The 19,012-nt window shown below is 42.9% G+C and overlaps 1 protein-coding gene across 1 annotated transcript in view; it reads left to right on the forward strand.

Moving 5' to 3' along the window:
- Positions 1-5,921: 5,921 nt before the first annotated feature.
- The window catches only part of LOC143815724 (uncharacterized), a 78,921-nt gene continuing 65,830 nt past the window's right edge, over positions 5,922-19,012 (forward strand). The window contains exon 1 of the mRNA XM_077295273.1: positions 5,922-6,038. Coding sequence (XP_077151388.1) covers positions 5,960-6,038 — 79 coding nt within the window. The 5' untranslated portion in view covers positions 5,922-5,959. The remainder of the gene's footprint in view (positions 6,039-19,012) is intronic.

Genomic DNA, 19,012 nt, shown 5'->3' on the forward strand with positions numbered 1-19,012 from the left:
CCAAAAGTTTGGATACACCTTCTTATTTAAAGATTTTTCTGTATTTTCATGACTATGAAAATTGTACATTCACACTGAAGGCATCAAAACTATGAATTAACACATGTGGAATTATATACTTAACAAAAAAGTGTGAAACAACTGAAAATATGTTTTATATTCTAGGTTCTTCAAAGTAGCCACCTTTTGCTTTCATTACTGCTTTGCACACTCTTGGCCTTCTCTTGATGAGCTTCAAGAGGTAGTCACCAGGAATGGTCTTCCAACAATCTTGAAGGAGTTCCCAGAGATGCTTAGCCCTTGTTGGCCCTTTTGCCTTCACTTTGCGGTCCAGCTCACCCCAAACCATCTCGATTGGGTTTAGGTCTAGTGACTGTGGAGGCCAGGTCATCTGGCATAGCAACCCATCACTCTCCTTCTTGGTCAAATAGCCCTTACACAGCCTGGAGGTGTGTTTGGGGTCATTGTCCTGTTGAAAAATAAATGATGGTCCAACTAAATGCAAACCGTATGGAATAGCATGCCGCTGCAAGATCCTGTGGTAGCCATGCTGGTTCAGTATGCCTTCAATTTTGAATAAATCCCCAACAGTGTCACCACCAAAGCATCCCCACACCATCACACCTCCTCCTCCATGCTTCACGGTGGGAAACAGGCATGTAGATTCCATCCGTTCATCTTTTCTGCGTCGCACAAAGATACGGTGGTTGGAACCAAAGATCTAAAATTTGGACTCATCAGACCAAAGCACAGATTTCCACTGGTCTAATGTCCATTCCGTGAGTTCTTTAGCCCAAACAAGTGTGGCGCCCCAGGGTCCTGGTCGTCACAGTGGTATTGCTTTCCTCTCCGGGAGAGTGATGCTACGTTTGGAGGCAAGGAAGGATAACTGCATCCAGGTATCACAAACATGCAACACATTCACACTCTAGGCCACCAGGGGGAGCTTCTGCTCCTATTTATTATGTCACTCCCCATATATATATAACTGGTAGTCTGTAGGGAAAGTTATATATAATGTTTACTCTTTTACATTGTAAAAAATTACTAAAAAGGAAAATAGGCCAATGCAAAAGTTTGGGCACTGTGCATGGTTACTACCTAGTAGTACCCTCTTTTGAAAGTTTCACAGCCTGTAAACACTTTTTGTAGCCAGACAAGTCTTTCAATTCTTTTTTGAGAGATTTTCATCCATTCTTTCTCGGAAAATTCTTCCAGTTCTGTGAGATTCCTGGGTCGTCTTGCATACACTGCTATTTTGAGGTCTAGCCACAGATTTTCAATGATGTGAAGATCAAGGGACTGCGAAGGTCATTGTAAAACCATGAGCTTGTGCCTTTTAAGGTAGTTTGTTCTGGATTTTGATGTGTGTTTAGGATCATTATCAATTTGTAGAAGCCATTCTCTTTCTCACCTTCAGCTTTTTTTTCCGATGGTGTCATGTTTTCATCAAGAATTTGTTGAAATTTCATTTGAATCCATTTTTTTCTCTACCCGTGTTCCCCAATCCATTGGCTCCAACACAATCCCAAAGCATGATTGATTCACTCTCATTCACTCTCTGTCCTACCTGCAGAGACCCCAACATTAGTGACCTGGTGCCGCTGTTGCTGCTGCAGAACCTAATGGTGGAGGTAAGTCACCTCCAGAGACAGATGCCCAGAGGAAAAAACATACACAAATAAAACCACATGTCAGTTTTGTTTTGTTTTTCTAAATATAAACGGACAGTGATAATGTCACGCACAGTGCGGGAAGACTAAGTGCAAAATAAAGGGATGAGGGGAAGGAAGCCAAGACACAAGGGAAAGGGTGAGTGGAGACCCCTGGGCAGATCTGAAAATACCCTACCAGCCCTACCATTCCTAAATTGGTTCCTCACCAATCACCGAGCAGGGACCTAAGTCCTGTATCTCCTTACAGCTAGTGCCTGGATAGGGAGGGGGAGGGGATGAGCACTGGTCAATCTCCACTATAAACTAAAGGCAAAAGGGAAGACAGACAATGAGAATGAACTTAGCTTGAGCAGACTCAGAAACCAACACCAAACGTCCTCAAACAGCTCCAGAGAGGAAGTTAGCCGACAGCTATAGCTCCCAGCCTTCCTAATGGAAAAATGTGAATATCACCACCAACACTCTGCAGCAGACTAGGGATATATAAACCCCCAGGTCCAGTTGTGTCAACTAGAGCTGGAGGAAGGTTGCCGCTGGATCCAAGAGTCAAAAGGATTAAGGACACGTCTATGATGACAAACGCAGAGACCTTCTGCAGCCAGATGCAGAGCGACAGTCTGTTGCATCTGACACACCTGTGACAGGTCCCCTAAAAGAAATTCAGCAAATTCTGTGTTCCCACATCCTCCCTTCTGAACCCCAAAGTGTGCCTAATCCTCATTTTGCATCCACATGTTTGGCATTTTTGTAGCGATGAGCGCTCACCTAATTTACAGGTGCATAAGCTGGGCACAATACACTGGCATGACAATGACAGCCTGCAATTTTTACTCAGCTCAGCAACATCTGCTGCTTGTTTCTGGAAAACACCCACGGAGTCAAAATCGACACTACACCTAAGTTAAATTCTCAAAGGGGTAGGCTCTGGAAAAGCCAAATGATCCTCGCCCCCAAAATAAATTCAGAAAATTCTGTGCTATCAAATCCACATGCCCCCTCCCTTCTGAGCCCCAGTGGAGTTATTCCACATTTATCATCCACATGTTTGGCATTTACAGCAGGGCCGGCGTCAGCACCTCGCGCACCCGGGAAGTGCCGGGGCCCTAGCGAGATGGGGGGCCCATTTTGACAAGTGTGACCAACTTTTTACTATTGATGCTGCCTATTCAGCATCAATAGTAAAAAGATATAATGTTAAAAATAAAAAAATAAATAAAAAATCGTGCTATTCTCACCTTCCGGCGGCCCCCACAGCCTTCCCGATCCTCGCGATGCCTCCGGCAGCTCCCGTTCCCAGTGGCGCCTTGTGAAATTACCCCAGATGATGTAGGATCACGCGAGACCACTACGTCATCACAGGTCACTGTCTTGCAAGGCATTACTGGGAACGAGAGCTGCCGGGAGCATCGGTAAGGCCTGGGCTGGATCCGGGGGCCGCCACAAGGTGAGTATATAACTATTTTTTATTTTAATTATTTAAAAAAAGAGATATGGTGCCCACACTGCTATATACTACGTGGGCTGTGTTATATGCTACGTGGGCTGTGCTATATACTACATGGCTGTGCTATATACTACATGGCTGTGCTATATACTACATGGCTGTGCTATATACTATGCTGGCTCAGTTGTGCTATTACTACGTTGGCTGTGTTATATGCTACGTGAGCAGTGATATATACTACGTGGCTGTGCTATATGCTACGTGGCTGTGCTATATACTACATGGCTGTGCTATATGCTACACATTTGCACTTCTACAAATGTTCTACGTTAATACTTTCTAATGTTTACTTTAAGTTTTCCATTAAAAAATTGTCATATTCAATTTATGCAGTTTTTTCTTTGCAGCAAGTTTAGCTTGACATGTAAGGAGTTAACTTATATAAAGCCCCTCTGCTGTATGGTATTGTAGAATTTACAATAGCTATCACTCATATAAGAAGTGAAATCTGGCATTGTACTATACCTATATTTCTCTGCTGTATCTGTGCAACATGAATTGAGGGGGGGCCCACTGAGACTCTTTCGCCCAGGGCCCTCAAAAACCTGAAGCTGGCCCTGATTTACAGTTTCATGAGCTGGGCACTGCGTACTGGTCACTACAATGGCAGTTTGCAATTTTCACTCAGCAACATCCACTGCTGCTTGTTTCTGAAAAACGCCCAAAGGGGTCAAAATCATCACAACACCTTTAGATAAGTTCCCAAAAGGGTATATTTTCCAAAATGGGGTAACTTTAGTGGGGATTCTGCTCTACTAACATTTAGGAGCTCTGTATATGGAGTCCGCAAACTATTATTGAAAATTCTGTGCTCTAGGATGCCTCCTGTATAACAGTACTGCTTAGCCATACAGCAAGACTCCGGAAAGACGGAGCGCTATTTGCAAATATCACTGCATCCCTCCCAAGTCCTGCTTTATGACTAAGCAGTACTGTACAGCCACATTTGGGGTATTTCTACATTCAGCAGAAATTGAGCAGCAAATTTTGGTGCCATTTTCAACCAATTTTCCCCTTGTAAAAATGTAAAGTCTGGAGCTAAAACTAAATTTTGGAGGTAAAAATATAAATATTTTTTTCTTCGTTGCCCAATGGTTTAAAATTCTGTGGCCCACCTGTGGTGTCAATATGATCAATATGATTTTTTATTTTGACTGCTCAATGTTATAAACTTCTGTGAAGCACCTGGGGGTTCAAGGTGCTCACTACACATCTAGATAAGTTCCCTGACTGAGTGTCTTGTTTCCAAAATGGTGTCACTTGTGGGGGGGTTCCACTGTTTAGGCCCGCTGTGCACCCAAACAGTAGTTTTCCCCCACACAGGGGTACATCAATACCCCACACATGGGGTATTGATGTACTCAGGAGAAAATGCACAACATATTGTATGGTGCAATTTCTCCTGTTACCATTGTGAAAATGAAAAATTTGAGGCTAAAAACATTTTTGTGGGGAAAATGTGATTTTTTTTTGTATTTTTATGGCTCTGTGAAGCATCTTGGGGTTCAAGGTGCTCAAGACACATCTAGATGAGTGCCCTCAGGGGTCTAGTTTACAAAATGGTGTCACTTATTGGTGATTTCTACTGTTAAGGCACATCAGGGGCTTTCGAAACGCAACATGGCGTCCGCTAATTATTCCACCACACTTAAAATTCAAAAAGTCAAATGGCGCTACTTCACTTCCAATCCCTGACATGTGCTCAAAATGTGGTTTTCCCCCCATAAGGGGCCTTGGTATGCTCAGGAGAAATTGCACAACAAAGTTTGTGGTCCAATATTTCCTGTTACCCTTGCGAAAATAAAAAAAAAGTTTGGGTCTAAAGTAAAATTTTTGAAAAAAAAATTAAATGTTCATTTTTTCCTTCCACGTTCCAAAATTACCTGTGAAGCACCTGAATGGTTAATAAACTTCTTGAATGTGGTTTTGAGCATCTTGTGGGTGCAGCTTTTATAATGGTATCACTTTTGGATATTTCCTGTCATAAAGGCCCCTCAAAGTCACTTCAAATGTGAGGTGGTCCCTAAAGAAAATGGTTTTGTAAATTTTGCTGTAAAAATGAGAAATCGCTGGTCAGCGTTTAACCCTTGTAACTTCCTAACACAAAAAATTATGTTTCAAAAATCGTGCTGATGTAGAACAGACATGTGGCAAATTGCATTTATTAACTACTTTATGTAGTTAATAAAAATTAACCTTTTTTCACAAATAAACGCAAGTCTTATCGAAAAAATTGAAGTACAATGTGTCACAAAAACTATCTCAAAATCACTGGGATCCGTTGAAGCGTTCCAGAGTTATTACCTCATAAAGTGACACTGGTCAGAATTGGAAAATTTTGCCTGATCATGAAGTAGCAAACAGGCTTGGTGGTTAAAGGGGTTAAGTCACCCGACTTAATGCAGCCTGAAGGGGGCATTGCAAAGGAAATCTACTGCAATTCTGTGACATGGCCTTGTGCTTCATCATTAAATGTTAATCTTTCCCTCCCCTAACATGGTCTTAAATACAGTAAGTTTTGATCTACAATGCTCATGCTAAAACATATTAGATATCTAAAATATGTGAGAATTATTAATACTGTATATAAATATAGTCTGTGGTTTATTTTTTATTTTATATAGTAGAGTGTCCATAATGACAAACTATTTCCTTTTGTGGTTATCTGCAACTTCCAAACTTCCTATGATATAGGCTGGGGAAGAATGATGAAGAGACATTGCTCACAATGAATGCCACAATTGTACAGTTTGTTGTGTCTAGGCACATTACCAGCATCATGTTGATCAAGTTATGGCTCTTTCAAACAGTTCTGGGACCCATTGCTTTTCAGCTTTTCTTCTATACACGAATACAATGTAAGTTATAGATTAATAATTTTGCAAAGTAAAACTCACTATTGCTTATTTTTTTAATGTATGTGCATTGTTTTTCCTTTGTTGAACTGAACATTTATCTTCAGTATGATAGAGAGAAAAATGTTCATATTTATGATATATGCAATGTATATAGTGTGTAATATAGTGTCATGAAATAAAGTGGTGAACATGGAAGTAATCTTATTAATGGGCAATGTCACTCTAATATAGATTATAATAAATCATGTTTGGGGCATCCATACATTCTCTTTTACACCAAAAACAAGCAAAAACTTCATTTGCAACCAGAGATACCATTTGCAGCATCTGATGTAAATTAGTGGAAAAGGAGTTTTAGGCTAGAGATACATGGTGACTTGTTGCACAATGAAAAAAATGTGTTCTGTTTGTGTTTGAGTTTTTGTTGCACAACAATTTTGGAGGTTGTGATTTAGCTGTTAAGAAAGGAAAAAATAACCAAATTGCAGCCAGAAGTCTGGACGCAAGGAAGACACAGTGGCATGAGACATACTTTGTGGTCTATTGTGGAGACCACATTGACAATCATTAGATGAGATGTTGCAATACAGCATTGCCACCTACATGTCGTACCAAATGATGGAGACAGCTGCATGTGGAGGCATGAAAGCAGAGTGAGGTCATGATCAAGACTCGAGAAGGAACGAAACATTAGTTGTCTCACTAATTTGTTGGGTTCTTATGCTGATCTCACAATAAAAATATCCATTTGATGTGCAAACTGAATGTCATGGTTTTCTACAGTATATCCACACAGCGAAATTTGATATCTAGCACTTGTTTTAACACCAAAGAGTGTGGAGCTTGTGAGATTCAGGGAGTTTAGAAGGGAGTCACTTGTATTTATTCATGCTTGTGAGTAGGGTTGAGCGAAACGGATCGGACAATTTCAAAAGTCGCCGACATTTGGAAAGTCGGGTTTCGTGAAACCCGACCCGATCCCAGCATGGGATCGGCCATGCGCTCGGCGATCTTCGTGCCAAAGTCGCGTTTCGTATGATGCTTTAAGCGCCATTTCTCAGCCAATGAAGGAGGACGCAGAGTGTGGGCAGCGTGATGACATAGGTCTCGGTCCCCACCATCTTAGAGAAGGGCATGGCAGTGATTGGTTTGCTTTCTGCGGCGTCACAGGGGCTATAAAGGGGCGTGCACGCCGACCGCCATCTAACTTTTGCCGAACTGAGCATAGGGAGAGGTTGCTGCTGCTTCGTCAGAAGCAGGGATATTGTTAGGGAGGAAATATTAACCACAAAACCGCTTGTGCTGTAGCAAATTCCACTGTCCAACACCACCTTTTCTTTGCAGGGACAGTGGAGGCTAGATTTCTGTGCATCAGCTCTGTAGCTTATAAGGTTCCCTGATAGCTGCGTTGCTGTGTGTACGCCGCTGTGAAAACCAACTGCTTTTTTAAAAGCAAAAATCCTGTTGCTCTTTCCTTTCTGCACAGTTCTCTTGTTTATTTGTCCACACTTTTGTGTCCAGCAGTCCTTTTTATTGCTGGCTGCCATACTTGTCCTGACTGAGATCATTTTAGGGAGATTGTTATTGTAGTACAGTCCCTTTTTTTAAAATATATCTGCCAGCCACTGTCTGCCACTGAACCTGTGTAGTATAATACAGTGGGCCTGATTTTTTTCTGCTGTCTCCCACACGTAAAAAGGGAGATTTATACTGCCACAAAGTGCATCAGCGTCAGTCCTGTTTGTGGCATACCTGCCAGCCACATTCTGCCACTCAAACTGTGTAGTGTAATACAGTGGTCCAGGTTTTTTTCTGCTGTCTCCCACACGTAAAAAGGGAGATTTAAACTGCCACAAAGTGCATCAGCGTCAGTCCTGTTTGTGGCATATCTGCCAGCCACTTTCTGCCACTCAAACTGTGTAGTGTAATACAGTGGTCCAGGTTTTTTTCTGCTGTCTCCCACATGTAAAAAGGAGATTTAAACTGCCACAAAGTGCATCAGCGTCAGTCCTGTTTGTGGCATATCTGCCAGCCACTTTCTGCCACTCAAACTGTATAGTGTAATACAGTGGGCCTTTTTTTTCTGCTGTCTCCCACACATGAAAAGGGAGATTTAAACTGCCACAAAGTGCATCAGCGTCAGTCCTGTTTGTGGCATATCTGCCAGCCACTTTCTGCCACTCAAACTGTGTAGTGTAATACAGTGGGCCTGTTTTTTTTCTGCTGTCTCCCACACATAAAACGGGAGATTTAAACTGCCACAAAGTGCATCTGCGTCAGTCCTGTTTGTGACATATCTGCCAGCCACTTTCTGCCACTCAAACTGTGTAGTGTAATACAGTGGTCCAGGTTTTTTTCTGCTGTCTCCCACACATAAAACAGGAGATTTAAACTGCCACAAAGTGCATCAGCGTCAGTCCTGTTTGCGGCATATCTGCCAGCCACTTTCTGCCACTCAAACTGTGTAGTGTAATACAGTGGGCCTTTGTTTTTCTGCTGTCTCCCACACATGAAAAGGGAGATTTAAACTGCCACAAAGTGCATCTGCGTCAGTCCTGTTTGTGACATATCTGCCAGCCACTTTCTGCCACTCAAACTGTGTAGTGTAATACAGTGGGCTTGTTTTTTTCTGCTGTCTCCCACACATAAAAAGGGAGATTTAAACTGCCACAAAGTGCATTAGCGTCAGTCCTGTTTGTGGCATATTTGCCAGCCACTTTCAACCACTCAAACTGTGTTGTGTAATACAGTGGGCCTTTTTTTTCTGCTGTCTTCCACACATGAAAAGGGAGATTTAAACTGCCACAAAGTGCATCTGCATCAGTCCTGTTTGTGGCATATCTGTCAGCCACTTTCTGACACTGAAACTGTGTAGTGTAATACAGTGGGCCTGATTTTCCCAGCAGTCTCCCACACCTATAAAGGGAAATTTCTATTGCCACTGAGTGCATCTGCATCAGTCCTGTTTGTGGCATATCTGTCAGCCACTTTCTGACACTGAAACTGTGTAGTGTAATACAGTGGGCCTGATTTTTTCTGCATTCTCCCACACATAAAAAAGGGAGATTTATATTGCCACTGAGTGCATCTGCGTCAGTCCTGTTTGTGGCATATCTGCCAGCCACTTTCTGCCACTCAAACTGTGTAGTGTAATACAGTGGGCCTGATTTTTTCTGCATTCTCCCACACATAAAAAAGGGAAATTTCTATTGCCACTGAGTGCATCTGCGTCGGTCCTGTGTGTGGCATATCTGTCAGCCACTTTCTGACACTGAAACTGTGTATTGTAATACAGTGGGCCTGATTTTCCCAGCAGTCTCCCACACATAAAAAAGGGAGATTTAGGGCGCATACGCGGACTCCGGCAGTGACGGACATGTTGTGCTGAGCTCTGCCGCCCGACAGACCCCATACAGCCCATATTAGCAACCAGAGCACGGTAAAAGTTACACCATCGGGGACAATATACCTCAGGGACCGGGGCAGCTCGTGATGCTGAAGAAGGGAAGCGCAGCACAGTTGGCGGGCCGCACTATTACGGACCTCCTCATGAGCGGTACTCCCTCCAAAATGGCCGCCGCAACAAATCCATCAACAGCCCCTGCAGTGCATAGCGATGGTGACATAGAACGAGACGACATCTCCCCGCACACTGACGCGGTGATATCAACTGCAGCCCTTACGAGATCTCTACAGGAAACCTTCCGAGAGGAACTTACCTCGGCCATGCAAAGCATCTCATCTCAGCTGCAGGAAATTGCGCAGCGCGCTAATAACTTGGAGGAGAAAATGGATGCTGTCTCTGATGCACTGGTGGAAGACCAAGAAACTCTCAGGCTTCATACAGATCCCATTGCTGAGCTTGAACTAAGATGCGAGGACTACGAGAATAGATCTCGAAGGAGCAACATACGGATACGGGGGCTCCCTGAACATGTTGTTGCCCTTAAAGATACAGCAACAGCCCTCTTTGTGGCCCTTCTACCGGATTTGGACCCGAACTTGCTTCATATTACCAGAATACACAGGGCCCTGGGTAAGCCATGATCTAATGATATGCCCAGAGATATAATGCTAAAAATGCACCACGAAGAGATACGTGATCAGATCCTACTGGCAGCTAGGGATCACCCTATTTTACCTAGCTTACCAGACTCAGTACACATTTATGCTGACATTGCGCCCACCACATTAGCCAGGAGAAGGGCCCTCAGATCGATCACGGCCTCCTTACAGGCAGCCCAAGTTAAATACAGGTGGGGCTTTCCGTTTGCCCTTATTTTCACATTTAAATCACAAATCTATACTTGCCGGTCCCTGGAAGAAGGAACTCAGGCCCTGAATAAAGCAGGGATCCCACTTTCTGCTGAAATCTCTTCCCTCCCACAGAGAAAACCCAGACCAGCAAGAGAATGGAAGAATTCCCCCAGGACAAGAAGCCAAAATACTCGGGTCACCTGATTTGCATAGTCTATGATTTAGCTTACTTAAAATGCTTTACACACTCTCAGGTACTGTTATAGGGCCACTAAACTGTGTTGCCCTGTTCCGAAACTAGGTTACCTACCAAATACCGAATGCAACTAAGTTCTCTAACAGTTAATGCTCGGTCTATTTACAGTTGATTAAATTGTTACTATATTATCATGCACTTCTTTTCTGATTCCCCTCTTTCTCCCACCCCCCTCCTCATTTTCCCCCCTCCCTTCCTTCTCCCCCCTCTAACCCATCCCCCCCCCCTTTTTTTTTCTCTCCCTCCCCTTATAAAGTCAACCCTGCTTAGTTCAAGGGTTGAGGTTCTCGGGGTTGCAACATGCTGCCCAATCTTGGCGAAATCTGGTATACCACCTAATATGGGATCCCAGATCGCCATTTCTTATGGGCTTATAGCCCTTTTGAAAATTTATTCTATGTTACTTGTCGACGTCTTTCCCCTGTTTGTTTCTCTCCTTTTGTTTTCCCATAGAGATTATTACTGTAATGGTGAATTAGTAGGGCGAGGTTGGGAGGAGGATGCCGTTCTGTCTTTTATTAGCAATATTCACTTAACCAAACATGTGTAGAGTTCTCTCCCACAATGTGCGGGGATTTATTTCGCCTTTAAAGCGTAAGAAAGCCTTCCTGGACTATCGGAAACACAATCCAGATGTAATCTGCCTCCAGGAAACCCATTTTACCAATTCCTCCCACCCCAAATATCTTGATACTCATTACTCGAAATTTTTCCTTTCAACTTGGGATCGCAAAACGAGAGGTGTGGCTATTCTTATTAAAAATAACTTCCCATTCCAACCTGTTAGTACGTATTCAGATCCTGAGGGCAGGTTAATCATCCTATTGGGAACCATGCAGGGTTTAAATATATGCATTGTTAATAGCTACCTACCTGCAGCCGCTCAAGCTTGTGTTCTACGTCTAATCTTATCAAAACTAGCTTCACTTACATATCATCATTCATCACCTTGTATGGTGTGGGGACTTTAACCTTACCTTAAACCCACCACTTGACAGTAGTTCACAGAAACGATCAGACATATCGAAAACTGACAGAAAAAAAATTCTCCAAATGCTGAAAGAAAATTGTTTGGCGGATGTCTGGAGAGAACTAAATGGTCCACAGAGGGGATATACATATTTTTCCCCCGCACAAAAGTCCTACTCCAGAATAGACCTACACCTGACCTCCTCCAAAACACTCCCTTCGGTCCTTTATTCCCGAAATATAATATCATCCTGGTCAGACCATGATGCCGTCCTATCCGTGTTTAACTTTAATACTGCCACTTCAAGACTATTTAAGTGGAGATTGAACGAATGCCTTCTAACGGACCCATCCGTCATAACTACTGTAAAAGATGAACTAAACCTATACTTCCAAACTAATAATACTAATAAAGTGTCTCCTGGGACGGTGTGGATGGCACATAAAAAATTCATAACGGGGACATTGATCAAAATTGCTTCTAACAAGAAAAAGCATAGGTCTGAACTGCAATTGCGACTAGAAAATAAGCTCTCAAAATTAGAACAGGCAAACCAAAATTTCTCATCACTTTACTTAATTCAACAAATTCGTGAAACTAAGCTACAACTTAATACTATTTTAACAAATTGATCAGAAAGGGCTCTGACATGGACTAGATCTACCCTCCACAAATACGCTAACAAACCAAGCAGCATGTTGGCCCGCAAACTTAGAAATAGAGAGCTTTTGAATAATGTCTCCTCCATTAAAGACCAAACAGGTCGTATTACCGCCAACCTGGATGTTATCTATAAAACGTTCCAACAATACTATCAAAACCTATACTCTCTCCCGCAACTCCCGTCTCCGTTACGCTTCCAGAACTTCCTTAAAGACCTGACACTCCCTAGTAGGGTTGAGCGAAACGGGTCGATCATTTTCAAAAGTCGCCGACTTTTGGCTAAGTCGGCGTCTCATGAAACCCGATCCGACCCCTGTGCTTGTCGGCCATGCGGTACGCGACTTTTGCGCCAAAGTCGCGTTTCAATGACGTGAAAAGCGCCATTTCTCAGCCAATGAAGGTGAACGCAGAGTGTGGGCAGCGTGATGACATAGATCCTGGTCCCCACCATCTTAGAGAAGGGCATTGCAGTGATTGGCTTGCTGTCTGCGGCGTCACAGGGGCTATAAAGGGGCGTTCCCGCCGACCGCCATCTTACTGCTGCTGATCTGAGCTTAGGGAGAGGTTGCTGCCGCTTCGTCAGAAGCAGGGAGAGCGTTAGGCAGGGTCCACTAACCACCAAACCGCTTGTGCTGCAGCGATTTCCACTGTCCAACACCACCTTCGGTGTGCAGGGACTGTGGAAGCTATTTTTTTTTTTTTTTTCCTCAGCGCTGTAGCTCATTGGGCTGCCCTAGAAGGCTCCGTGATAGCTGTATTGCTGTGTGTACGCCACTGTGGAAACCAACTGCTTTTTTCAAAGCACATATCCTCTTGTTCCTTTCTGCACAGCTATCTTTTTTGTTTGTCCACACTTTTTATTTAATTTGTGCATCAGTCCACTCCTATTGCTGCCTGCCATACCTGGCTTAGATTACTGCAGGGAGATAGTAATTGTAGGACAGTCCCTGTTTTTTTTTTTTTTGTTTTTTTTTTGTGGGAGATTAAGATTGGCATTTCTGCTACAGTGCCATCCCTGTGTGTGCCATCTCTCACTGAGTGGGCCATAGAAAGCCTATTTATTTTTTCCGTGATTTGTGTTCTAAATTCTGCCTCAACACAAAAACACTACATCAATCAGTGGTAGAAAAATATTGGCCTCAGTCAGGGCTTGTGTGCCACTGCTGTGTGTGCTATCTCTTATTCAGTGGGCTATAGCAAGCCTATTTATTTATTTATTTTTTTTCTTATTATTTGGTTTCTAAAGTCTCCCTGAAAAAAAAAAAAATAAATAAAAAAACAGTGGGAGAGTAATATTGCCCTTTCAGCTTGTGTGCCAGTCTTGACTCCTGGGTGTGCCACCTCTCTCTCTAATTGTGGGCCATAGAAAGCCTTTTTTTTTTTTTTTTTTTTTTAAATATTATTGGGTTTCTAAAGTCTCCCTTAAAAAACAAAAAATACATAAAAAAACAGTGGGAGAGTAATATTGCCCTTTCAGCTTGTGTGCCAGTCTTGACTCCTGGGTGTGCCACCTCCCTCTCTCATTCAGTGGGCCATAGAAAGGCTATTTATTTTTTTGGTTTTTTTAATATTATTTGGTTTCTAAAGTCTCCCTTAAAAAACAAAAAATACATAAAAAAACAGTGGGAGAGTAATATTGCCCTTTCAGCTTGTGTGCCAGTCTTGACTCCTGGGTGTGCCACCTCTCTCTCTCATTCAGTGGGCCATAGAAAGGCTATTTATTTTTTTGGTTTTTTTAATATTATTTGGTTTCTAAAGTCTCCCTGAAAAAAAAAAAAAACATAAAAAAACAGTGGGAGAGTAATATTGCCCTTTCAGCTTGTGTGCCAGTCTTGACTCCTGGGTGTGCCACCTCTCTCTCTCATTCAGTGGGCCATAGAAAGGCTATTTATTTTTTTGGTTTTTTTAATATTATTTGGTTTCTAAAGTCTCCCTGAAAATAAAAAAAAAAAACTTAAAAAAACAGTGGGAGAGTAATATTGCCCTTTCAGCTTGTGCGCCAGTCTTGACTCCTGGGTGTGCCACCTCTCTCTCTCTAATTGTGGGCCATAGAAAGCCTTTTTTTTTTGTTTTGTTTTTTATATTATTTGGTTTCTAAAGTCTCCCTTAAAAAACAAAAAATACATAAAAAAACAGTGGGAGAGTAATATTGCCCTTTCAGCTTGTGTGCCAGTCTTGACTCCTGGGTGTGCCACCTCTCTCTCTCATTCAGTGGGCCATAGAAAGGCTATTTATTTTTTTGGTTTTTTTAATATTATTTGGTTTCTAAAGTCTCCCTGAAAAAAAAAAAAAACATAAAAAAACAGTGGGAGAGTAATATTGCCCTTTCAGCTTGTGTGCCAGTCTTGACTCCTGGGTGTGCCACCTCTCTCCCTCTCATTCAGTGGGCCATAGAAAGCCTATTTATTTTTTTAAAAAAATATTATTGGGTTTCTAAAGTCTCCCTTAAAAAACAAAAAATACATAAAAAAACAGTGGGAGAGTAATATTGCCCTTTCAGCTTGTGTGCCAGTCTTGACTCCTGGGTGTGCCACCTCTCTCTCATTCAGTGGGCCATAGAAAGCATTTATTTATTTTTTTCCTTGATTTGTGTTCTAAAATCTACCTCAACACAAAAACACTACATCAATCAGTGGGAGAAAAATATTGGCCTCAGTCAGGGCTTGTGTGCCACTGCTGTGTGTGCTATCTCTCATTCAGTGGGCTATAGAAAGCCTATTTATTTATTTATTTTTTTTCTTATTATTTGGTTTCTAAAGTCTCCCTGAAAAAAAAAATACCTAAAAAAACAGTGGGAGAGTAATATTGCCCTTTCAGCTTGTGTGCCAGTCTTGACTCCTGGGTGTGCCACCTCTCTCTCTCATTCAGTGGGCCATAGAAAGGCTATTTATTTTTTTGGTTTTTTTAATATTATTTGGTTTCTAAAGTCTCCCTTAAAAAACAAAAAATACATAAAAAAACAGTGGGAGAGTAATATTGCCCTTTCAGCTTGTGTGCCAGTCTTGACTCCTGGGTGTGCCACCTCTCTCTCTCATTCAGTGGGCCATAGAAAGGCTATTTATTTTTTTGGTTTTTTTAATATTATTTGGTTTCTAAAGTCTCCCTGAAAAAAAAAAAAAAACATAAAAAAACAGTGGGAGAGTAATATTGCCCTTTCAGCTTGTGTGCCAGTCTTGACTCCTGGGTGTGCCACCTCTCTCTCTCATTCAGTGGGCCATAGAAAGGCTATTTATTTTTTTGGTTTTTTAATATTATTTGGTTTCTAAAGTCTCCCTGAAAATAAAAAAAAAAAACTTAAAAAAACAGTGGGAGAGTAATATTGCCCTTTCAGCTTGTGCGCCAGTCTTGACTCCTGGGTGTGCCACCTCTCTCTCTCTAATTGTGGGCCATAGAAAGCCTTTTTTTGTTTGTTTTTTTTTTAATATTATTTGGTTTCTAAAGTCTCCCTTAAAAAACAAAAAATACATAAAAAAACAGTGGGAGAGTAATATTGCCCTTTCAGCTTGTGTGCCAGTCTTGACTCCTGGGTGTGCCACCTCTCTCTCTCATTCAGTGGGCCATAGAAAGGCTATTTATTTTTTTGGTTTTTTTAATATTATTTGGTTTCTAAAGTCTCCCTGAAAAAAAAAAAAACATAAAAAAACAGTGGGAGAGTAATATTGCCCTTTCAGCTTGTGTGCCAGTCTTGACTCCTGGGTGTGCCACCTCTCTCCCTCTCATTCAGTGGGCCATAGAAAGCCTATTTATTTATTTTTTTAAATATTATTGGGTTTCTAAAGTCTCCCTTAAAAAACAAAAAATACATAAAAAAACAGTGGGAGAGTAATATTGCCCTTTCAGCTTGTGTGCCAGTCTTGACTCCTGGGTGTGCCACCTCTCTCTCATTCAGTGGGCCATAGAAAGCATTTATTTATTTTTTTCCTTGATTTGTGTTCTAAAATCTACCTCAACACAAAAACACTACATCAATCAGTGGTAGAAAAATATTGGCCTCAGTCAGGGCTTGTGTGCCACTGCTGTGTGTGCTATCTCTCATTCAGTGGGCTATAGAAAGCCTATTTATTTATTTATTTTTTTTCTTATTATTTGGTTTCTAAAGTCTCCCTGAAAAAAAAAAATACCTAAAAAAACAGTGGGAGAGTAATATTGCCCTTTCAGCTTGTGTGCCAGTCTTGACTCCTGGGTGTGCCACCTCTCTCTCATTCAGTGGGCCATAGAAAGGCTATTTATTTTTTTGGTTTTTTTAATATTATTTGGTTTCTAAAGTCTCCCTGAAAATAAAAGAAAAAAAACTTAAAAAAACAGTGGGAGAGTAATATTGCCCTTTCAGCTTGTGCGCCAGTCTTGACTCCTGGGTGTGCCACCTCTCTCTCTCTAATTGTGGGCCATAGAAAGCCTTTTTTTTTTGTTTTTTTTTTAATATTATTTGGTTTCTAAAGTCTCCCTGAGAAAAAAAAAAAAATAAATTAGGTGGGAGATTAATATTGACATTAGTGCTTGAGTGACAGTCCTGCGTGTGTGTCATCTCTGTGATTTTGTGCCACAGAAAACAGAGTGTGTAACATTGTGCCTGATTTTCCTTGTGGTCTCACCAACCTGTTAAGGGATATTGAAATCATACTGAAGTTATAGCTCACCGTGTAAGTTGTTTGACAGCAACAAATAAAGTTACTTTGGTTAAGATTTTAAAACAATGAGGAAGTCTGGTGCAAGAGGTCGTCGTGGGCGTTCATTGTCAGCTGGTAATGATGGTAGTGGTAGTGGAGCATCAGGTGGTCGTGGGGATAAAAATATTCCACCTAAGTCTGGAGCTGTGGAGCCAGTTTCGTCGTCAGGCTACACAAGGCCTCGAACGCTCTCTTTTCTGGGAGTAGGAAAACCGCTTTTAAAGGCGGAGCAGCAACAGCAAGTTTTGGCTTACATTGCAGACTCAGCCTCTAGCTCTTTTGCCTCCTCTTCCGAAACTGGTAAATGTAAAAGCAGCGCGTCGCTTGTGGATGTTCACGGTCAGGGACAAGTCGCTTCCTTGTCCTCCTCAGCAAAAACTACAACAAGAGAGAAGGATGCAGCAGGCGACACAACGGGTCACTCCATGGAGCTCTTTACACATACCGTCCCTGGCTTAGAAAGTGAAACATTTAACAGGCCATGCCCATTACAAGTAGATTCTGACATGGAGTGCACTGATGCACAGCCACAGCCAGAGTACTATGCTGCTCCTTTGACTCAGACCACCACATTGCCCTCTCAGGGTACAGATCCACAATCAGACCCTGATGAGACTATGTTGCCCCGCCACGAACGCTATACCACCGACCGACACAGTGACACAGACGAAGTTGCACACGAGCTCGAAGAGGAGGTAATAGATGACCCAGTTATTGACCCCGATTGGCAGCCATTGGGGGAACAGGGTGCAGGCGGCAGTAGTTCAGAAGCGGAGGTGGAGGAGGGGCCGCAGCAGGCATCAACATCGCAACAGGTTCCATCTGCCGGGCCCGTATCTGGCCCAAAACGCGTGTCAAAGCCAAAACCTGTTGGAGGACAGCGTGGCCATCCGGTTAAAGCTCAGTCTGCAATCCCTGAAAAGGGATCCGAGTCTAGGAAGAGTGCAGTCTGGCATTTTTTTAAACAACATCCAACTGATCAGCGCAAAGTCATCTGTCAAAAATGTTCAACTAGCTTAAGCAGAGGTCAGAATCTGAAAAGTCTAAATACTAGTTGCATGCATAGACACTTAACCACCATGCATTTTCAAGCCTGGACTAACTACCAAACGTCCCTTAAGGTTGTAGCACCCTCGGCCAATGAAGCTAGTCAGCAACGCAACATCCCTTCCGTCACTGTAAGGCCACCATTTTCCGCACCACCGGCAGTATCTGTGCAGGTTTCTTTGCCAGCCAAAAGCAGTCAGGGTCAGGGAACCACCAGTTTTGTAGGAGGAAATATTGCATCTAGGGCACCGGCGGAAACAATACCGTCTCCAACCGTCTCTCAGTCTGCCATGTACACCGGCACACCCGAAAGTTCCACGATCTCCAGCTCTCCAGTCCAGCTCACCCTACATGAGACTCTGGTTAGAAAAAGGAAGTACTTATCCTCGCATCCGCGTACACAGGGTTTTAACGCCCACATAGCTAGACTAATCTCGTTAGAGATGATGCCCTACCGGTTAGTTGAAAGCGAAGCTTTCAAAGCCCTGATGGAGTACGCTGAACCACGATACGAGCTACCCAGTCGACACTTTTTTTCCAGAAAAGCCATCCCAGCCCTGCACCAGCATGTTAAACAGCGCATCGTCCATGCACTCAGGCAATCTGTGAGTACAAAGGTGCACCTGACTACAGATGCATGGACCAGTAGGCATGGCCAGGGACGTTATGTGTCCATCACGGCACACTGGGTGAATGTGGTGGATGCAGGGTCCACAGGCGACATCAATTTAGGGACAGTTGTGCCTAGCCCACGGTCTAGGAAACAGTTGGCTGTAGGCGTTCGCACCCCCTCCTCCTCCTCCTCCTCGTCCTCCTGCAGAAGCTACAGCTCTTCCACAGAACGCAGTCTGCCAACCACTCCATCGGCAGATGACACTGTTGCACACCAGTTGTCCCATTATGGGCCAGCTACTGCCAAGCGTCAGCAGGCTGTATTGGCTATGAAGTGTTTGGGCGACAACAGACACACCGCGGAAGTTCTGTCCGAGTTCTTGCAACAAGAAACGCAGTCGTGGCTGGGCACAGTAGATCTTGAGGCAGGCAAGGTAGTGAGTGATAACGGAAGGAATTTCATGGCTGCCATCTCCCTTTCCCAACTGAAACACATTCCTTG

Source organism: Ranitomeya variabilis, chromosome 3, assembly GCF_051348905.1.
Source record: "Ranitomeya variabilis isolate aRanVar5 chromosome 3, aRanVar5.hap1, whole genome shotgun sequence".
Lineage (NCBI taxonomy): Eukaryota > Metazoa > Chordata > Amphibia > Anura > Dendrobatidae > Ranitomeya > Ranitomeya variabilis.